This window comes from Tamandua tetradactyla, chromosome 21, assembly GCF_023851605.1.
Source record: "Tamandua tetradactyla isolate mTamTet1 chromosome 21, mTamTet1.pri, whole genome shotgun sequence".
NCBI lineage: Eukaryota > Metazoa > Chordata > Mammalia > Pilosa > Myrmecophagidae > Tamandua > Tamandua tetradactyla.
Genome location: NC_135347.1, coordinates 6,280,176 through 6,303,369, shown reverse-complemented (window position 1 = coordinate 6,303,369; position 23,194 = coordinate 6,280,176). Strand labels below are relative to the sequence as shown.

The 23,194-nt window shown below is 35.5% G+C and overlaps 1 protein-coding gene, 1 long non-coding RNA gene and 1 other non-coding gene across 6 annotated transcripts in view; 1 reads left to right on the top strand and 2 right to left on the bottom strand.

The window, feature by feature from the left end:
- Nucleotides 1-4,184, bottom strand: part of LOC143665262 (uncharacterized) — a 56,353-nt gene extending 52,169 nt beyond the window's left edge. The window contains exons 1-2 of one of the 2 annotated variants that reach the window (XR_013166817.1): nucleotides 4,096-4,184; nucleotides 3,164-3,379 (exon numbers count right to left, since the gene is read on the bottom strand). This is a non-coding gene — a long non-coding RNA (uncharacterized LOC143665262). Of the gene's footprint in view, nucleotides 1-3,163; nucleotides 3,380-4,022 lie in introns of both variants that reach the window. The other variant, XR_013166816.1, reaches the window with a different exon arrangement.
- LOC143665840 (small nucleolar RNA SNORA3/SNORA45 family) lies at nucleotides 2,327-2,458 on the bottom strand. The gene has a single exon (XR_013167236.1). It is a non-coding gene; the product is annotated as a small nucleolar RNA SNORA3/SNORA45 family (small nucleolar RNA).
- A 94-nt stretch (nucleotides 4,185-4,278) lies between the features above and the next one.
- Nucleotides 4,279-23,194, top strand: part of SRFBP1 (serum response factor binding protein 1) — a 71,304-nt gene continuing 52,388 nt past the window's right edge. For 2 of the 3 annotated variants that reach the window (XM_077138838.1, XM_077138837.1), the window contains exons 1-3: nucleotides 4,279-4,516; nucleotides 12,670-12,758; nucleotides 13,855-13,927. In XM_077138838.1, coding sequence (XP_076994953.1) covers nucleotides 4,481-4,516; nucleotides 12,670-12,758; nucleotides 13,855-13,927 — 198 coding nt within the window. In that variant the 5' untranslated portion in view covers nucleotides 4,279-4,480. The remainder of the gene's footprint in view (nucleotides 4,517-12,669; nucleotides 12,759-13,854; nucleotides 13,928-23,194) is intronic. The other variant, XM_077138839.1, reaches the window with a different exon arrangement.

Genomic DNA, 23,194 nt, shown 5'->3' with positions numbered 1-23,194 from the left:
TTTAGATTTCCTAGAAAAAAGTAACAAATTCAATCAAAACACTCTAAAAATTCTAATGAAACATGGGCCAAAAATAAGATTAGAGGACTGATTTAGAAATATGTTAGCTTAGTTAATTATCAATTAACTATCTTCTGTACAGTAGCTAGCTACAATCTTTTACATACGTATAACATTGACTCCTAACCAAATCCCATTTGTGCTTCAATTGGAGAGTTTATGATTGCTTAGTAGCTCATTTCAGGTCAAAAACTAAAACTTGAAGGGGTTAATCTTAGGCATTAAAGAAATATAAGACTTGTTAGACCCATTTTTTTTCCTTCTAATTTAGAAAATGCTATCACACTGTCATTCATTTAGATCGCTTTCTTCATCAGGCATAGTTTCAATTGCAATGTTTAATTTAGAGAACAACACTGCCATCCAGGGATAAAAAACTGAAAATGTACAGCCAGAATAACAAAAAAAATGAAGTGCTGTGGTTCTCAACTGGAAATGAAACACCCAGATATGCTGCAATCAGTTGTGAGTTTAATTACTAATAATAGTTCAAGTACTAAAGATCAAAGATGACATAATTTTTAAAATCACAGGATTCCCAATAATGACTTTTACCCACGTAAGAAAGGGTTGAGTCACAATCACCTTGTTAGAAATGACTTTCTAACATCTACAATAGTATATATTAAATTATCATGGATTTCCTTTGTGTCACTGTATGGGGGAAATGCTTTAAAGGCAAAAAAACATTATCAAAGCAATAGAAATTGAAAAGGTATATAACAAAATTCAGCAATCATTCCCGCCCATGAAAACCTCTAAGAAAATAAGATAGAAGAAAACTACCAGAATTTAATTAAGCTAAATACCATAACAAACACCAAATATCATTTTGAATGATGAAATATTAAAACCATTCTCATCAAAGTGAGGAACAAGCGAGGGATACTCATTCACTATTAATATTTAACATTGTTTTAGAAGTTTGAACAAATATAATAATTTAAGAAAATAAAATAATTGGTATGACAGAAGTCCAGTTGCTCCAAATCCCTGCCAATGCTTGTCATAAGACTCCTTAATTTCAGCCATTCTAATAGATATGTAATGACATCTCATTGTGGTTTTATTGGTCTTTCCCCAATGACCAATGATGTTGAGCATCATCTCACATGCTTATCTGCCATCCAAATGTCCTTTTTGATGTAATATCTGTTACCCATTTTTCAACTGGGTTGTTTATTGACTTACTGAGTTTGGTGAGCTCTTTATGTATTATGGATAAAAGCCCTTTATAACATATATGATTTGCAAATATTTTTGCTTCCATGTGTGGCTTCTCTTTTCACTCTCTTAACAGAATCTTTGAAAGGGTAGTTAATTTTCATGAATTCAAATTTATCAATAATTCTTTCATGAATTTTGGGGTTAGGATACAAAGGTTTTCTCCTGTTTCTTTCAGGAAGTTTTAGATTTTCAGGTTTTACATTTAGATGTGTGATCTATTTTGAGTTGATTTTTGTTCATACATCATTATTACTAGAGGAAATGTGCATAGCTTAATGAGAGTAGGTTAGTAGCATGACCTCTGTAAAAGTAATTTGCGAGATGACAGCATGAAAAGGAGGAGTTGAACTGAGTTGGAGGTGAAATATCTGGAACAAATGATTTCATATTATATTTTGAAAATAAAGAAATATTAGTCTTATTAAAAACCAACACAACTGGGCGGGCCACAGTGGCTCAGCAGGCAGAGTTCTCGCCTGCCATGCTGGAGACCAGTTTGATTCCCGGTGCTTGCCCATGTTAAAAAAAAAAAGTACAACTAAGGTTGCTGAGAGCTTACAATGTAAAGGAAAAGACAATACACAAGAAATTTCAAATTAAACTATCACAAACACCATAAATACAAACTGTTGGTAAGTTTGTAAGGTAAGAAAAATTAACTTCTGTTGGGTGCTATGCAAAGGAATCTTAGAAATGGGTGAATTTTGTTTTTATTAGAGAAAGTGTGGATTTACAGAAAAATCATGCATAAAATACAGAATTCCCATATACCAGCCTGTTATAAACACCTTGCATTGTTGTGGTACTCTGCTACAATTGAGGAAAGCGCATTTTTAGGATTGTACCGTTAACCATAGTCCATGGTACAATTTAAGAGTTTATTGTTTGTATTGTGTAGTTCCACAGATTGTCCTTAAAAAAAAAAACATATTGTAGTACATATATATATATATATATAACCCAACATTTCCCCTTTTAACCATATCCAGATATATATTTCAGTGTTTTTAATCATGTTCACATCATCCATTACCAAGTGACATGTTTCTGATGATGGCACTAGCGGGGGCAATGATCACCCCTCCACTGGTGAGTCAAGATCAGCAAATTCTCTTCGGAGACTCTAGCACACAAGGACAAGGGCTATGTCAGAATGTGACCCTGGTCTGGGGGAGGAGAGGAGCACTGATGGGTGAAATTTGACCAGGTCTTAGAATGTAGTGTTTGAGAATGCAGATGTAATCACAGGGGCCTCATAGGCAAAGAGGAGAGCTTGGGCTGAGAAAAGGATGAAAACAAATGCAGAGCTTGGGAAGACTGTGGTAACAGGATAACTGAGTTGTGAGGAAGCATTCAAAAGCAAAGACCAAAGAGCCTTTAAGAGCTACAAACTTGTTATTAAGAATAAATTTTCGGAAGGATTGTGGGATCATAATAGCACCTTTCTCCATAAAACTGTACATTTACCTTCACCATTTGACATTCTTCCCCATGTGCTTTTGTACTGAGTATTTACTACCAATAGTTGAGAAAGCCCCCACATTCCAGGAGCTAACCCCTAAAGGGAGGAGGGAGAAATATGAAGGACACGATTACATTTCAATGTAGGCTCTAGTAATGGCAAAAACTGCCTTCCTGCAACACTAGTCACACAGGAAGTCACCAGTTAATCCTGTTGTGCCCATAACATCAATCAAAGTGTAAGAATACCAATCCAAATACAAATCTGAGCTACGCTAAGGGAAGTACAGTATCTTGTTAAAATCATAAATTCTGGACATATCTTGTTTCATGGGCACAAGCCCATAGTCTGAAGTGAGTCTGAGCTGCGTTTATTACTCTTTGGGTACAGTCTTGAAATTCTTACTAACGGTACCTTTAATATGTGTTGTAACTGAAGTTCAGTAAAGAGAATGGAGCTCCAGCCGGGGGCTTGGAATCCCAGTTGATGCGTCATCCTACCCCCAGGAGGCTTCTCTCCTGCCACTGGGGAGAAGAAGGAGAGACCAGTTGCCTCCTAGTTACACAAGCAAGGGCCTCTGGACCACTGTGATGCACTAGCCCCGCCAGTATCTCGGTGCTGGAAGGAGTACTGTGTAAAAAAGCAAATAAAAAACACCATGGCAGGTCAAGAGAGACTTTGAAAGAAAGTAAGAAACTTTTTTCCCCCTTGCATTCTGAACAAAGGTCCTACACTTTCAGTTTGCACTGGACCCAAGAAATTCTGTAGCTCGTCCTGGAGCCCTACAGCGGTTGTCTGCCCAGGTGGGCGACTCAGAATAAGACACCTGGCTCCTTGAAAGTCGGTTTCCACAAACATAAATCGTTCCTATCTCGTTAGACTTCTGTGAAGATTTTGTACGTAACAGATGCAAAGCATATGGGGCAGCGCTTGACTAATTTTAACGCTCAATACAAGAGGGGGATAACTATTAATTAATATATTATATAGCTCAGATTCACACCTTCATTTCTCCCCTTCCTGAGGCGAATATTTCAACACAGCCATTCCCACATGCAGCCACAGCAAACGCGCATCCTGACATGGTTTCAAATGTTCAAATGTCCCCTACATTTAAACCTTCTCAGTGTGCAGGTCTCAGCCATAAAGTGAGGCTAGAAAGAAAAAGCAGTGAAGAACTAATAAGGCGTGGCGTGCTTATTAGAAGCTCAGGAATCTTCATACCACTAGATAAAAAAAAAAAAAAAAATCTGAGCAAAAATCGGTCACTCACTCTTTCCCAAAAACTCTTTCATCCCCCTTTGGAAGCCGAAAACCGAGGCCCTAACAACGCCAGGGCAACGTACCAGCGAACACAAACACAACCAACAATGTGAACAACTTCTAAACACTGCAAAAAAACCGGGCGCGCACAGCTGCCCCCGAGCCCCACCCCCCCGCCCGCGCCTGGTTTCCATGGAGACGCGCGATTCCGGCGCGTCGCTGCGTGCGACGGAAGTTGCTCCCTCCTAGTTCCGTTCTTCCCCTGGAAGCTTGCGCATCTCTTTTTATGAACGCGTCGGCGCCAATGTCGCCTGGATGACTTTTGGGCCGAAGAGGCCGCCGTTGAGGGGCGTGGCAAGACAGCCGCGGTTTCGTGGGTGAAGTTCCTTTGCCGGTAGCAACCGAGAGTTGATTTCCTGGGCGTTTGGTTCTGTCAGATCTTTGGGGAGATCCTCGTCCTTGACCCGCATGGCTCAGCCGGGGATTCTGAACCTTAATGACGAGGTGAGCGCTGAGCCCTGGTACTGCGAGGCTGTTCCTTCAGCGCCCGCTGAACCGGCTCCCTGGGTCCGTGACGGGCGCGTGTCTGGGCGCCTCGAAAGTGATAGCCCGGGCCGGGGGTAAGGAATACGGCGGGACGAGCCCCTGCTGGGCCCATGCGAACGCGGTCTCGTAGCATGAGGACGGTAATTCCGCTTCACGACTTCTTGGGACTTTGGAAAGATCCTTATATCCCTGTTTAATGTCCTTATCTGTAAAGCAAGGTCACGAGAGAGTCCTCACATCGTTGTTGTAAGAATTCATTAAGGAATGTAAAGTGTTTGCACAGTATCAGGCACATGAACCTCTCAGTACACCTTATCTGTACCGTTATTTACTGTAGAAAATGAAGAGAAGGGATTCAGAGTTGTTATTTCGAAGATTCTGACTTGGCTGAGACTGTACCGTATGTAAAGATGTACGCTCTTTACTTCATTTTTCCCTCCACCACTGTCCCATTTTTCCATTTCCATTTACAGCCAAACTTTTCAAAAGAGTGGTTGAGACGTGCTGTTCTTAATTCTCTTTTTCTCATTCTCCCTTAAATCCAGCTTTATCAGACCCTTGCCCTCCCCACTTCCACCAAAACTTGTTAGTGTTACCAAGCTCTCATTTCTGCCATATCCCTTTTCCAGCTTCTGCTTCTGTTCAGAGAAATAATAGGGCATCTCAACGAAAACCTGACAGCTACAGCAAAGGAAGTTATTTGCCCTGTTTATTTTGTAGATATATGTATTTGCTACGAGCAAGTCAGTGTCCAGTAACACAGTTGTGTAAGGCATACTTTGTATTTTCAAACAGCCTTCTACTCAACTGTGTATGCCATGTGCACCATGCCCCTGTGATGCAGAGCAGCGTATGAAGAGCCTCCCCAAATTAGGTACTCTATTAGTGCAGAAAAGTTCTCCTTTCCTTTGAAAAGAAGAAATGGGGTAGGTAACATTTGTCCTTGAGCTTTAAGGCTCTTACACAGGAATTACAGTCAGTGATTCAGTGAAGGGGAGGAAGGCATTCCAGGCAGAGGAACCAGAATAAGCAGGGAAGGGGTGGTAGTAGAAAATTCCTTGGATGGTGTTTCAGTTTACTAATGCTTCCAGTGCAATATACTAGAAATGGATTGGCTTTTATAGAGGGAATTTATTAAGTTACAAGTCACAATTCTAAGGCTGTGAAAATGTGCAATTTAAGGCACCAGCAAGAGGATACCTCCTCAGAGGAAAGGCAACTTCCATCTGGAGTACCTCAATTAGGAAGGCACATGGCTGGCATTTGCTGATCTTTACTCCCAGGGCATTGCTTTCAGCTTCTGATTCCAGTGGCTCTCTCTCCAGGGCAGACTCTGGATTTCATTTCCTAGTTGAGGAAATACCCAGGATGTTTCTGTCTGCATTTCCAAATGTATGTATCCTCTTCAAAATGACCCTCTTTTAAAGGACTCCTGTATGCAGATTAAGACTCCTCTTGAATGGGCAGGTCACATCTCCATGGAAACAACCTAATTAAAAGATCCCATACAATACTGGGTCTGCAAGATTAGATTAGAAGAACATGGCTTTTCTGGGGCACATAACAGTTTCAAACCAGCACAGATGTATAGGAATACATAATTCACCATTGACTAGAATTTATAGTGGGTTGAAGTAGGAAATGAACTGAATATTACTGTCTTTCTTCCAGGTTAATGAATCTGAATTTTATTTGGGAGGTAGTAGGCCATGGGATATGGAGAAAATTGAAGAAAGTAATGCTGAAGGCATTTAATATTTATTCTTAAGTATATATTAAGCGTGTGGTTTTTTTGTCAGGCAGTATGTGTTGGGCTATCTTCCATTAGATTACTTGTGAGATATAAAAGACCTTAAACAAGAGTGTCTTTGGGAATTAACAGGAAGTACTGGTGAGCATCCTGTCAGATTTTGAGATTACTTTCAGAGTGTAATGACAGGGATTGAGTCATTTAAATCTCTTTCTTTTTCCACCTAGCTAACTTCCAGTCCTAATAGTTTAAATTTGATTTTTAGGAAATCTTCCCTAAATTACCACGGTGTGGGCTAGGTATCTGCCCTTTCTGCAACAAGAGTGCTTTCTACTCTGAAAATACTTGCATACCTGTTCCTCTCTACTCTTTTGTATGTATTTGTGTATCACCTACAATATATGTACTTTGTAAGTATTTGCTGGATGATTTGAATGAAATTTTCAAGTCAGAGAGTGAATATATATCCCACACCAAAGTAAAGTCTAATATGTTCCAACATGAAAAGTGGGGGAAGGGGAGATAATGGGGGATAAAATGGCAGAGGGAAAAAAACAAACATAGATTTGTCTACATAAAAATTGATACACATACAAAGGTAAGAAAAATGGTGACCCAAATCAAAATTTTGCATCCAACTGAAAAAAATACAGTAAATGTGACAGATAAAGATAATGTCATTACTATAAAACAGTTCATAGAATTTAATAAGAGAAACAATCTCAGAAAATGACTAAAAGAAGTAAACTCAGAGGAGGGAATGTATATGATAAAGGATTCAGATGCACTATTATCTTTTAGATGTTTTCACTACTCTTCCCTTTATGAAATAAATATGAATATTTATATAAATATTATGAAAAAAAGACTATCTATAGAGGCACCTACTGTATTATGCTAACTTTCGTTGAGTCCTACCCTTAATTCTGATTCTTCCAAAATTTTCCCCATCCTTCACTTCCCAAGAGAAAGGCTAATTTATAAAGCACTTCCTGACTTCAGGAACTTAAAGTCTGTTAATGCTTGTGAAGTAATGTAAAATTTTACCTTTACTTTTTTTTAATGAATAATACACATCTCTTTTTGCTTCATCTGATGATTATTTATGTTTTATCTTCCCTAGAACTTTATGTGGATGTATTCAACTCCCCTAGCATCTAGCATAGTGCCTTGTCTGCAGGTAATAAGTAATATGTGTTGAGCAGATGAAGATATGAATAACACAGCGTGAAATGTTAAATGTCAACTAATGTTCACATGAGGAGGGAAAATTTCCCTAATGTTAACAATTAACCCCCTTTCTACTAGAATTAGAAAGGGAAGGATGCCAGTTGAAAACAGAAGCATGACCTTTAGTGAGTAAAGAATTTGCAAGTGTCTGATATGTTATAGTTGTTTGTTTCTTTAGGCAGCTGTGATATGTAAAATCAGGTTTAGAGACTGAAGCAGTCAGGTGTGGTATTTTAATTCCATAGGGATGCTAAAGGCCTTTATGTAAAACTGGCATTGATCTTTTATTCTGATACAGCAGTTTACCAATAAATCTATTAGAAAATTGCATTCCATTTTCTTTTAGATGGAAACTAAAACTACCAGAAAACAAAGTGAATTGCTTCCACATACTGTAAAAGATAAGCATGTAAACTATGTTTCTGTGTGCTTATGAGATTACAGAACTCCCTTGTTGTATTTGGATGCATAATACCTTTGAATAATTTTTTCTGCAGTGGTAAATTAGCCTCCATCCTTACAACTAGAACCAGTTTCTGTGTTTGGTTGCTTAACTATTCTGAGAAGTTTTGCTAGGTGGCAGCATATACTTAATAATTGTCCAGTTGTAGATAATCTCTGTGCACCTATAGATTTTTTAAATTGTTCATCAGAAATAAAAATAAATTTAATTAATGATGAAGTATCAAAATGATATAGTCTGAGATTCTCTTCATAAAACCATAATTTTGTGGACTGTGAAATAGCTCAAATACATGGAATATAATCTAAAAAATGTTCTTGTAAATCTACTTCCTATATTTATCAAATATCACTATTTTGCCCTATCTTAATGCTAAATTCAACCCACCTTCCATTCCACCTCAGGGGTAATCATACTCTTTTGTGTGTTCTTGTTGTCCATATTTTTCATAGTTATGATAATATATATATATATATATATATATATATATATATACACACACACATACACACACACTCTGTGTATAGTATTAAACTCTTCACAAGTGGTATCATACTATATATGCAGTATCATATTATATCATTCTACAAATTACTTTTTTCACCAAACATTGTTTTTAAGGTTTATCCATGATTATGCAGTTACCATGCATTGATTTAAAATACTATGTTGCTTTATGCTCTATATACATATCTTTGGCCACATTTTGTAAGACTACTTGTTTTAGTTTCTTGGTTGCTAAAGCAGAAAACATACGACACGTTGGCTTAAACAACAAGAATTTATTGGCTTACTGTTTTTAAGGCTAGGAGAAGTCCAAAATTGACAGCATGAATCTGGCACTCTAGGGCTGGCTGCTGGCGACCCTTGGTCTTTGGCTTTTCTGTCATATGGCAGTATACATGCTTGTGTTTTCTCCCTTCTCTTCCGGCCTCTTTTGACTTCCAGCTTTTTGCTGCCCTCCGTGGCTTTCTCTTTCCCTCTGGCTTTCATTCTGTGTATAAAGGATTCCTTATAAGGTCCAACCTGATTCATTTGGGCTACACCTTAACTGAAATAAACATCTTGAAGGAGGAAAACAAGTATATGCTGTTTTACCATACAACAGTGTATGTATGGTAAAGTCAGAGCATTACAAAAAGAGGCTGGCTAGTATAAAATCTGCTCTTAACTTCGAAGATCAGAGACTTGCTATCATTGTCACTCCAAAATTATCTGTGCATATTATCATGGATAAACCTTGAAAATAATATTTGGTTAAAAAGTAATTGAATTATCCCAATACAGGTTGCATTTCTCAAATTCCTGAGATGGGAAAATCTTTCATTAGATTCTCCTTAAGTTGCCCAGCTTTTGCTCGTTTGTAGTTTCCTTTCCTGTGCTTACATTGACAAAATATCTGCTTCTCTGAGGCAGATATGTTAGCTTTCCAATTATTTATGTATTTGTCCTTTCTACCAAAGAGTTGATCCAGGTTGACATGGCTATGTTCAGATTTCACTAAGTAAACCCTGAGGGCATCTGTATGTCTGTGTTTTAAGTGTCAACACGTACATTTCCTCTCTATGTGTGTGTGTGTCTTAATTCTATTTCATGTGTACATAATGTTGAAGAGAGTCTGAACTTATGAATTATATTAGTTGCATTCTTTTGCACTTAGAAGCCTTCAGCTTTGGTCTTGTCGTTCTCAGTGATGGTGGTCTACAGATTTGTCCTTCAATTTCCGTCTCCAACCGTTTTTCCTCTACTTTTCTTTCATTTTATTTCTTCTCTGTTAGCACGTTTCATTTCCATTATGATCCCTCTATTTTCTTCTCAGACCTCTTTTCCCTTTCCGTCCCAAATAATATTATATTCCTTTTACAATTCTAACAATGATAATTCTGCTTGCTTTTGGTTGGAGAATTAGGCAAAGTATATTGCTCTTAAGCAGCACACTGGCCTCTGGCAATATTGAGTGTTTGAGGCTTATGGTGACTTCTAGGTTTTCTTTAAACTAGCGCCATAATTCTTAGGTGACATGTTTTTAAATTTTACATAGAAGGTAATTGTTCATCATTATTACAGAAATAAAGCAAAGTGTTTGGAGAAAAATAACTTTGGTGGGCAGTTGTGAGAAAAATACATTTAAATCTGTTTTTATATAAAATGACTGTTTTTTATACACTTAAACTTTTCAATTTTTTCTATTGCTTGTGCTTGGTATTGAAAGAGTTAATAAACTAGAAAAGCATTTTTTGGTATTGGCATGAAACTAAGTCATGAAACATTCCCTTTGCTTTTAAAATTCCCTTATCCAGTAATGAAAAACATAGTGCTTCTTAAATTGGAATTTTAAAATTGGAGGCTAGCATTCCCATGATTGGAATGTAACCAAGGACCAATTCTCCCCACTGCAGTTTATTAGTTAACTTTGGTTAGTAGTAGTTAGCAAATGGTATAGAAACATTTCATGCACCTGCAAGGTACAGCAGTTGGAAACATTTGTTAATATATTTTAGCGTATAATTTATTGGTATTTATTTCATGAATGGCTTTAGATTTCAGAATATATATTCTAAGCCTCTTTTCTAATGCTGCTTATGAGATGTAGCAATTTTTTTTTTCGCTTAAACCTAATTTAAACACTTTTCAATTATGCAGAGCTTGACTTTTTTCCTAAATGGATCTACCTTTGAAATTAAAATTCCAAAGGAATTAGTGTATTAGTGGGAAAGGAACCTGATTACTCTGCATTCTTTTATTATAATCCATTTGAAACAGTAATGAACAAATGGATACTGCTATATTTTTTGGTCATTTATTTAGCATATGTTTGTTGAATACTTACGGTATGTGTTAAGATGCAAAGTCAAGCAAAACCAGATAGTTTTCTGGGATTTATAGCATAGTAAAAGAAAGACACATTGAACATAACCAGATTAGGAATAAAATACTGAACTTAAAATAGGGGCCATGATAAGTTCACATAAGGCTATTATGGGGGATTTTTTGACCCACACAGGGCAGCCTAGGAAAACCATCCTGAGAAACAGTTGAGCCATAATCACAGGGATGAACAGATGTTGACTAAGTTACCATGGAAAGAAAGAGCATTCTATCAGAAAAAATGGTGGGTGTGAAGATTCTGTGGTAGGCCTAAGCATGGTGAGGACAAAAGCAAAGCTTTCTAACACCTGGCTCTGAAGGCAGTGAGAGAGAAGGTACTCCTGGTGAATTATTAGTGAGGATGTTTTGTTTGCCTGGTCTTTAATGAAAGTGACTTGAGCATGTTTAAAATTTCTTGGGGAAAAAAAATGCATTTAAGAGGAGGAGATTGGCAATACTTGACTAATAGGAATACATAGAAGAGAATGAGATTGAAAAATACAGTTGAAAGATTAGCCCCAGAAATGCGTAGGGATTTTCTTATATTATAATTTTGTATGGAGGAGGATGGGTCATGTAAGTAAATATGCATTCTTGGTAGAGGGATTATTTTTCTGTGAAGTTACAACAAAAGAGGTCAGGAAAGCTGTTTCAGAAAAGAATATATCTGAACTGACTTCTTTGTAACTCTTCAAATAGAAAAGGGGAAGTAGGTCAGTTATGCTTGCAATAATTTCTCACTAAAAATAGATGCAAGGGGAAAAAATAGATGCAAGGAGTACATTATAAATAAGTAAAGTTGCTTTATATTATTTTACTTTTGATAATACAGGCACTCATTTAATAAATTCCTGCAATTAAGGTTGAGTCTCTGTTTTAGACCTGTTGTAGATTGCAAGCTGCCAGATTGTGATATACCAGGAACAAAACAGCTTTTGAAAAGTGGAATTTATTAAGTTGCAAGTTTATATGTTCTAAGGCTGTGAAAATATCCAAATTAAAGCAAGGCTCTGGAAATGTCCAATCTAAGGCATCCAGGGAAAGATACCTTGGTTCGCGAAAGCTCAGGGTTCAGGGTTTCTCTCTCAGCTAGAAAGGCACATGGTGAGCATGATGACATCTGCTAGCTTTCTCTCCAGTCTTGTTTCACGAAGCTCCTCACATGGTGTTTTCCTTCTTCAACTCCAAGGGTCTCTAGCTGTGTGGGTTCTAAAGCTTTTTCCAAAAGACTTTTTTTCCAAAAGTCTTCTTAAAAGCCTCCAGTAAGCAACCCCACCTTGAATAGGTTAAGATACATCTCCATGGAACCCATCTAATCAAAAGTTGTCACCCACAATTAGATGGTTCGCATCTCCATGGGAACAATCAAGAAGCTCCCACCCAGCAGTATTGGATGAAGATTAAAGGACATGATTTTTCTGGGGTACACAACAGATTCAAACCGGCACAGACCACTAGGATACAGACTGAATATGATGGACTCTAATCTCAGAAAACTGAGTTTAGCATGTTCCAAGCCCACCAAGCTACAAGTGTCATATTAAAATACTAATCACTTGAAGTGAATTGACTTTTTTTAAAAATCATAATTTGTTTTTCTTAAGCCTTCAAACACATTTTTAGATTGTTGATTTTTCCTTCATTATTTATGGAAGAATTTTGATTTCATCAAACTATGAATATAGTTAAGCAAGAATTTGGTTAAAGTTGCAGACTAGCTTATAATATTAAGGGTTAAAGAGAAAATAATGTTTGTTCCTGGATTAAGTGCCTTTCTAATTTTGATTTTACTCCTCAAAGGTTGTGAAGATGAGGAAAGAAGTGAAGAGAATCCGAGTTTTGGTTATCCGAAAACTTGTCAGGAGTGTCTCCAGACTGAAGTCAAAAAAGTTAGTCATTTAAAATAATGATCTTGTGACTAATAAAATGTCGCAAGTTGTTTTTCTTCAGTATTTACAAAAGTTGAGGGTGGGACCGAAAGGAATAATTAAGTATCTTACTTATGCAACACTTGGTTTTGTATGTAGAGAGGATTTAAGTGAGATAAAATGTGCTATGTCAGCATGTCCTTACATAGTTTGGACCATTTTCCTTTAAGATACACAGTGACTTCTGCTGTTTTCCAAAACCCTCCTTTTGGTGTTTTCAGAATGAAAGGTCTTTGGGTTATTTATGTGTATTATAGTACTTAAAATTATTTTAAAATGTTGATGTGGTTTTACAAATCTAATAATACCTTGATTCATTTATGAAGATTTCATACTACCGTTTTCCTTGAACTGCTAATTTAATTTGACATCTTCAGTACATTGTACAATTACTTATCAGGCATTATGTTCCATGTAACTTTTTTGAAAAAAGGTAATATTTTTTGTTTTCAATGTCACTAAAGTGTTAGAGAAGACATTTTATTTATAGCTCTTTCTTATGCTTAAAGGATGCATACTTACAAAGTCGACAAATATATTTTATTCCTGATTAATTTCCTCTTCTTTCTCCTGTAAATGTTTTAGAAAATATCCCTCCTCTCTGATATAATCAGATATTTAACATCTTTTTCTCTTTTAATTCTAGAAAACAAATTTACATTTAATAAAATTATGCCCAGGCTTAAATTGTAGCTTATGAAACATATTACAGTTAAATATAATGTGCTCTTGATTAATTGATTGACTTACAAAATGTGTTGCTGACCTTTTTATGCAGGAACCAGGGAAGGCAGATTATTTACCAGTTGTAATAGTCATTACTAAAATGCCAGGAAAATGCTTAATTTTGCCAGTTGCAAACATGTGAGTTGGTATTTGGAGTTTGGGTGTATGTTGGCCAGGGGAGAGGAAGAACATGTACATTGGAAGAATGTTTGTTTGTTAGAGATTGACTGTACTTCTCTAAAAGAAATGAACAGGTTTCTCATTATGATATGAGTCTAAAGCTAATGTTTTGCCTAGCTAAATATTGTCTTGTGTAATGTATTTTTTGCAGGGGCACTGAAGATGCACTGTTAAAAAACCAAAGACGTGCACAACGATTACTTGAAGAAATCCATGCCATTAAGGTAAGGATTTGGGGGATGGGAGAGGGGTATGTGTGTGTATGTGTTTCTGTGTCAGTCTACATTGTGTGTGTGTGTGGTATTACTTATTTGCATATTCCTCAGGATTACTTAAGACTTACTTGTATAGGTCTATTTGGTGAAGAAGTGGTATATTTTTAATCTTGCTATTTTTCACATTAGTGTTTTACTGAATTTATTAAAGTACTACACCAATTGAAGTCAAAGATGTGCCAAACTAAAATCATATGTTTAATCATGCATCATGCCCAAGGTTTTTATTTTTACTATAACTTTTTAGGCTTGCAATCTAAGTTCAAGAATTAAAATTTTCATTTGATTTGGGAAATTAGATGGTGATATTGGTGGCTGACATCATGTTTTGCCTATTGCCAGTGCAATAAATTTTTGTGTGATGGTGTCAGCATCTTATTCAACTCTGCAATAACTTAAAATAAATTTAGCATTGGACCAACATGATCTGTATTTTTATTTCTTTCAGTTAGACTCTTCGTTGGCATAATTTTTAGGTCTTCTCATTGCTCATACTTTGTGGAAACTTTCATTTACCAAATGACATACCATTAAATGTCTGGAAGGCTGTTTTATTGCAGAACTTAAAAACAACAGTTGGTACTAGCAATTATCTGAATTGCAGGGTCATTTTTGCATGTATGTTTGACTATTATATTTTGATATAACTTCCTAGGTTTGAACTAGATAAAAAGAGCAAGAGAATTCTATAGCAATATTTTAGTTGGGTTAGGTAATTAAATCTCACCCTTTCTTCCTTTTAAAGGCATAGAAATTATTTTTCTGTAAAGAATATGGAGTGTTTTATAAGGACAAAGATGTCACTGTTACCCCGTAGAAACAAATGTAGGAAGTGATTCTTAGAGATATGTATTTGCCTTTAGTTTTTTTCAACAGCACTGTACAATTCATGGAACCCATTTTTCTCAAAGTTGTAAGCTCTTTTTTCTTCCAACAGGTCAAAATACTCTGTATTTACCTTCTCATTATCATTTGTGCCCATTTGGTTTGCATGTCATTTAGGCTTTTTTATATGCCTTTTTCCTCCTGAAAAAAAAAATGTGTAAGAAGCAACATCTTAACAGATTTTTGTTTTGAGGGTAATAATAGCATAGGAAGTTATGATTTCTCTCTTTGTCTCACTTTTTCTTAACCAAGGAACTCACTAAATTACATTGCCTACCTAAATTTTCCCTATAATTTTGTCTGAATAGTTATTTTTGTAGTCTTAAATTATTCAGAGGCTTTGAAGTACTATATAATTGCTTATTTTATTTTACCATGGAAAATATGCAGTATATAGAATAAACCTATATGCAGTGTATGAAAAAATATGCCAACAGAAGATACTCATACTCTCTTGAATACTTCCCTTTTGTAACTCGCAATAATACATTTAATTTAGTTAATTAGAATGAGTTGTCCTATTTTACTTATTTCTCAAACTTGTTTTCTGTTATTCTTAAATCTCATCAGCAAAGGTATGTCAGGTTCTGTGACAATTTAAGTTCCTACATTTATATTTCTTTGTTGCTGCCAAGTTTTTGCAATTTTTTTTCCTTGTGTTATATAACACCACCAGTGTGGCATTGTTGGCTCATATAACACAAAAATTCATAGCCTATGTATTCCTTGAATTCTTCAAATTCATAGTGTGTATATTCCTTGAATTCTTAACACTGGCTTCATAAGGTATTCTGTGTTGGTAGCTTTGACTTTAACTTTTTTTTGTAATTCCTTTTAAAAACTGAATTAAAATATGTATTAAATATACATTTCATATAGAAAGAAAACCAGAAACACTATATATTCACTTTTCTTGAGTGTCAAATTTTATCCTTCATTTGTGGTTCTCTCATAAAGTGGTCTTATCTAAAAGAAGTAAATACACAGAGCATTGTTTTTTCATTCAAAGGCAAGTGTAATGTCCTAAGGAAATGTTTATCGTACATTTGGGATTATCAAAGAAATAGTCACGGAACAGAAAACTCACAGTCTCTGTTAAATTAAATTTGGAGAAAAACCTCTACTTCTTCATTTTTCCAGAAAAATGTTTTTCCTTGACTTATATACCACTGCATTTTTATAGTTGTATTTATGACATACTGTCTATACTTGATTTCTATGATATTAGGGTAATTTGTTGCAAGATGACTTCCTCATGAAGAAAACCTGAGATATTTTTAGAAATGGGAGTTTGTTTTTTCTGACCAAGAAGAAAAATGGCCTGATCAGTATGACTATAAAATCATACCTTCTGATTTTATAGACTCTATAAATATAGAATATAATGTAAATGTAAAGACTCCAAGTCGCTATCCTTTCTAATGTTATTCACACTTTTACTTTGACATTCTGTATAAATACTTCTAAAACAATTCCTTGTGGAAATTAAAGTAACTTACCCTCAATTTCAGGACCCTACGTTATTTAGCTTAGGAAAAGGAGGTGGTAATATTCAGACATGTATCTCATGAGGTAGATATGTAGGAAGATGATAACTTCCTAAAGTATATCTAGATTCTATTCTTAAGAAACTGTACAAGATAATTAAATAAACATGACACTTACCTTCAAGGAAGAAAAGACTCAAAGTAGGCATATTTTCAAGTCCTTGAATTCTTCCCACTTAAATATTTAGTTACATATGTCTGTGTTTTGTTTTGTTTTACTTCTTTGTCTCTGGCTATCACTTCTCCCTTTGCTGTATATTCCTTAATGTGAGACTTTGCATATTCTTCTGTAAGATTTTGCTCTAGTTACTAGCCCTTTTATAATGCTGTTTATGAGATGTAGCAATTCTTTAAAAAAAAAAAATCAGTACGCATATCTTATTAAATCAGTAAGCATACCATGTTGTTGCAAATTAACTTTTTAAATTTATTCTACTAGAATATTAATATTTTTAATTTTAAACTTATGTTATATATTATATTATTAATATAAATAACATTAATATAATTATTAGTTAAATCTTTTCTTTTTGAGCTGCTTTGAATATGCTTCATGCATAAATGACTCAGGTTTGAGGATCCTTTCTACGGCTCTTTCTCTTCTGGGTTTTCTACTCTCTTCAGTAGTCAGAGTATCCTGGCCCTACTTTCCCATGGCCAGGTAGACTGTACTTAGCCTTAGGCTAAACTCTGAAGAGCTCCTAACTTATTTGTATAGTTCCCATCTTCTTTACTCCTCATGAGCTTAGATTCCTCATCAGAGTCTTTCTACTTCTATATACTGTCTAAGACTGTCAAGTAGGACTTTTTGTAATGTGTCCAAGTTTTGTGGTTACTTTCACAGGGCGGGGTTTTTATGCTGTTAATGTCTCAGTCTTATCTTACCTAGAAATGGAAGTAGCACATTTGGAAGTGACTGTAAATAGCTAAGGGAAGAGGTCTGAGGACCTCAAAGCACTCTTAATATTTCCGTCTTAATGTGTTAAGAAGTAGTAAGTAAAGGAGACTGAGAAAATGTACCCAATGAAGGAGAAAGTAAAAACAGAGAACATAGTATCTAGAAAGCCAAGCGTAGAAACTCTTCTAAAAGAAAGAATGATGAACTAGATTTTTGTTGTTGTTTTGAAATTAGCAATATCATTCTCAAAGGATAAACTTATTTATTAGATCATGGTTATTGACAAGTGTGTCAGTTCATCTGTGATTTAGGCAACTTTGCAGAACTGTGCAAGAATAGCCAAAATGATTTTTGTCCTTGCTAATATTATGTTAAACTGGTTAAGAATGCCGGTCTTCCCTCCCTGCATTTCTTATCTGTAAAAATATGTCTAACTAAATCTCTGAAGTCTGAAAATCTTTCCAGAGTTGTCATTTTTTCCTTCAGGTCTGAAACCTGGAAACTAAGTAGCGGTCCAAGTTTAAAAGAAGCATAATGTTTTCTCTCTCATTTGTTTCTCATACGCCTTGAGAATACACAGTTTATCCTCTTCTATGACAACAGGAGTAATTGATCCAATTATCTGCAGCAGTCGGCACCTGTGACTTCTAGTCCTTTTTGTAATTCTGCATTTTTTTAATTTAGATTCTTCTAATATGTTATAGAAATCAAGTAATAAATAATTTCTTGAAGTCTTTTAGGTAACTTTACAAGATCCTCAATAACTAATACTTTCAAGTTAGGAACTGTTTTTACCAAGAGAGAGACAAGTAATGCCCTTCTCTGAAAGAGGTTAGGTAATGCAGGTACTAATGAGAACGGCTCCATTTCCATAATTTTTTTATATTTCTCCTCATCCTCTCACATTTCCTTTTACTTCCTTTCATCTTCCTTTGTTTGCTTTGCTCTTGTGCTTTCTGATAGTCTCTCCTCTAATGGACTCTATTTAAATAGATAACTTATACCATGGATAATTTGGAAGAGTAGTTGCTGTGAAGTTTTAAAACTATTTTATTAAGGTAAATCAGAGAAACATCCATTGTTGGAGAGATGTGGGTTTTGACAGGCAGTCTTATTCACCTTTACAGGCATTAGAAGTGGACATGCCCTTTTCCTGAAATTTGACAACATATACTAAAATTATTCACTGAGCATTTCCACTAAGATATTACAGGTTCAGTTCCAGACCACCAAATTAAGCAAGTCACATGAGTTTTTTGGTTTCCCAGTGCATGTAAAATTTATGTTTACACTATACTGTAGTCTGTTAAGTGTGTAGTAGCATTATGTCTAAAAAAAACAATGGCACACCTTAATTAAAATGTGACACAGAGACAAAAAGTGAGCACATGCTGTAGGAAAAATGGCACCCATGGATTTAGTCAATGTAGGATTGCCACAAACCTTCAGTTTGTAAGAAACACAGTTATCTGTAGGGCACAGTAAAGTAGCACGCAATGAAACAATGTATGCCTGTAATGTTAAAGTTGATCTCTGTGCCATATTTTTAAAGGATAAGAACAGAATTGAAGAGGAGAGAAAATTGTGATTTGGGATTAGACAGATTCATTCATTGTGAATGTTGTGGAAGTAGTAAAATAATTTTTGATCCATTAAAAAAGTAAGAGTAGATGCTAATAGTTTGAAAATTGAATACAACTGTTTTAGTTTACTAATGCTACCAGAATGCAGTTTACCAGAAATGGGTTGGCTTTTATAAAGGAGATTTATTAAGTTACAAGTTTACAGTTCTAAGGCTATAAAATTGTCCAAACTAAGGTATTCAAAGAAAGATAACTTGACTCCCATCCAGCATTTCTCTGTCACATCGGAAGGCACCTGACTGGCATCTGCAGGTCCTTGTTTCCTGGTTCCATGGCTTGTAGCTGTCTGCATCTGTGTCGGTTCTGAAGCAATTGACACATGCTTTTCTGGTCATGCTTTTCCAAAATGTTTCCCTTTTTAAAGGACTACAGTAATCAAGACCCACCCTGAATGGACTGGAGTGACATCTAATCAAAAGGTCATGCCCGCAGTTGAGTGTGTCATGGAAACAATTGAATGAATGTTTCCACCCTGAACAATAGGTCTGTCCCCACAAGTTTGGATTAGGAAAATGGACATGACTTTTTTAGGATACATTGCAGTTTCAAACTAACACAGTTCCTGATAGTAATCTTTTCAGCAACATTGCTATAATTATGAACTGGGTTGTGTGCAATAGTCTTCAGAGCAATTAGAACAAAGTAGTGTTTTTCCTGATACTTCCACCTTACGTCTTTTTTAGAACATATGAAAAAATTTACACCCCTGCCCACAAGCCAAATGAAGAAAAAAAGTGGAATGAGAATGAATTGAAAACTTGAAAAACTGGGTTCTATCCTAGAGTTGAGATATATTTAAGGTAATGAGCGTGCCCTTCATTGGCTTAGTCATCTATAAAATAAAAGTGGCTAAATAGATTTCTTTAAAAAGTCATTTCTTGCTCTGTTGTTTTATTCTTTTATCTGAGTTAGTTTGGAGTTTACTACCTTATTATCTTACACTTGCTTTCTGTTCTTTAAATTATGTGTAAAGAAGTAGCCTATTTAGCTTCATATTAAAATAGTAATTTTGTTTTGAAAGAGTCCAATAATTGCAACTTAGCTTTCATTTAGAAAGCAGTGGTTGACATGTTTTCACATAGCATTATAATATAACTTAGTCAACTTAATTACTTAATTTACTAAATGCATCAATTATTTTTTATCTTTTGTAAATAGAAACTTTTCTAGATGTTTACCCTTTAACCGTCTAACCTTAAAGATGTTGATAATTTTTTTTTTTTTTAGCTATAATGATCTTGCTTGCCTTAAGGAAGGTAGCAATGGCTAACTGAAGCTTGCATAAGAGAGAGCTGCAGAGTAGCCTCTTGACTATTTGAACTCTCTCTGACACTGATACCTTATTTGTTGCACTTCTTTTCCCCCTTTTGGTCAGAATGGCTTTGTTGATCCCATGGTGCAAGGGCCAGGTTCATCCCTGGGAGTCATTTCCCACACTGCCAGGAAGACTTCTTCTCTGGATGTTATGCCCCATGTAGGGAGAAGGGGTTTTCTTATTATTATTGTTTTAGAATTGTGAGATTGTACGATATTTGCCCTTTTGTGTTGGGCTTATTTCACTCAACATGATGTCTTTAAGGTTCATCCATGCTGTCTCATGTATTAGGACTTTGTTCCCTTTTTTGGCTAAATAATATTCCATTGTATGTATATTCTACGTTTTGTTTATCCACTCATTGGTTGATGGACGCACTTGGATTTCTTCCATCTTTTGACAGTTATGAGTAATGCTCTTATGAACATTGGTGTATAAATATCTGTTCAAGACCCTACCTTTAATTCTTTTGGACTTATACCTAGTGCTGGCATTATGAGGTCATATGTAGTTATGTACTTGACTTTCTAAGAAACCACCAACCTGTCTTCCACAGTGGATGTACCACCATTTACACTGCTACTAGCAATGAATGAGATTTCCTGTTTCTTTGCATCCTTTCCAACACTTATTTTCCATTTTTTAAATAACAGCTATTTTAATGGTATGAAATGGTATCTCATTATGGTTTTGATTTGCATTTCCCTGATAGCTAATGATGTTGAGCACCTTTTCATGTGCTTTTTGGCAATTTGCATATCTTTTTTAGAGAGATGTCTGTTCAGATCTCTTGCCCATTTTTTACGTGGGTTTTTTGTCTTTTTGTTAAGTTGAAAGATTTCTTTGTATATTCTGGCTATTAATCCTTTATCAGATACGCGGTTTCCAAATATTTTCTCCCTTTGTGCAGGTTGTCATTTTACTTTCATGATAAAGTCCTTTGAGGAACAAAAGTTTTTAATTTTGATGAGATCTCATTTATCAATTTATTCTTATGTTGCTTGTGCTTTAGGTGCAAAGTCTAGAGAGACCGTTTCCTAACACAAAGTCCGTGAGATGCTTCCTTACATTTTCCTCTAGGAGTTTGATAGTTTTAGCTCTTACACTAAGGTCTTTGATCCATTCTGAGTTGATTTTTGCATATGGTGTGAGGTAGGGGCTCCTCCTTTATTTGCAAAAGAAGGTCAAGTTTCCCAGTATCATTTGTTCAAGAGACTGTTCTTTCCTGATTGATAGGTCGTTGCCCTCTTGTCAAAAATCACTTGGCCAGAGTGGGATAGAACGATCAAAGGTGATGATGGAGTTACACAGAGAAGGTACGGTTTAACAGACGAATATGATTGCTGAATCATTAGATTGATACTTCTTTTAATCTCCAGTATCTTATAGCAGCTAGAAGGAAAACCTAAAATTGTGGAATTGTAACCCATACCAAACTGAAGTCTGTTCTACAACTAATTGTTGTGCTATGCTTTGAAATGTATTGCTTTTTTGTATATATGTTATTTTTCACACACAAAAAAAATTTGATTGTGATGATAACAAAATATTTATTCCTTCTAGCCTCCTATATTCTGAAGCAGCTAGAAGGAAAAATCTAAGAGGACGGTATGGTAGCCCATGACAAACTCTGGGATCTGTCCTGTACTTGTTGAAGAGTGCTTTGAAGAACTATTGCTTTTTTTCTTTCTTTGCTTTGTATATATGTAATATTATACAATTTAAAGAGTTTTAAAAAAAAATCAGTTGGCCATAAGTGTGAGGATTGTTTCTGAGCTCTCAATTCCATTCCATTGGTCTATATGTCTGTCTTTGTGCCAGTACCATGCTGTTTTAATAACTCTGGCTTTGTAATAAGTTTTAAGATCAGAAACTGTGAGTCCTCCAACTTAGTTTTTTTGTTTGTTTGTTTTTTGTTTTTTAATGATGGCCTTAACTATTCAGGGTCCCTTATGCTTCCATATATATGTGATGGTTGGTTTTTTCATTTCTGCAAAGAAGGTTGTTAGAATTTTAGTTGGGATTGCTTAGAATCTGTGTATTGCTTTGGGTAATATTGACATCTTAATGTTTAGTCTGCCAGTCCTTGCATATGGAATATCCTTCCACTTATTTTGGTTTTCTTTAGTTTCTTTTAGCCATATTTTGTAGTTTTCTGTGTACAAGCCCTTATTATCCTTAATTAAATTTATTCCTAGATATTTCTTTTGGTTGCTATTGTAAATGGAATTTTTTTCTTGATTTCTTCTTCTGATTGTTCATTGCTTGTATATACAAACACTACTGATTTTTGCTTGTTAATCTTGTACCCTGACACTTTGCTGAATTCATTTATTAATTCTAGGAGCTTTGCTGTGGATTTTTCAGGATTTCCTGTATATGAGATCATAACATCTGCAAAGGAAAAGTTTTGCTTCTTCCTTTTTAATTTGGATGCCTTTGATGGGAAGGGGACAGGGAAGTACAGGGTCCGGGAATCAAACCTAGATCTCTGCATAGCAGGAGAGAATTTTACCACTGAGCTACCCTTGCACCACTCTAATTTGGATGCCTTTTAATTATTTTCCTTGCCCAGTTGCTCTGGCAAGACCTTCTGGTACAATGCTGAATAGCTGTGGTGACAGTGGGCATTCTTATCCTGTTACTGAACTCAGAGGCAAAGCTTTCAGTCTTTCACCATTAAGTAGGATGTTAGCTGTGGGCTTTTCATGCCCTTAATCATGTTAAAAACACTTAGAACACTAGGAAGAGAAAGAAATGTTCTTATCAAGAAAGGCTGCTGTATTTTGTCAAATGCCTTTTCTGCATCAATTGAGATGATCATGTTTTTTTTTCCTTCCTTCTATTAATGTTGTACATTTTATTATTTGATTTCCTTATGTTCAGCCAACCTTGCATACCAGGGATAAATCCCACTTGTGCATTATG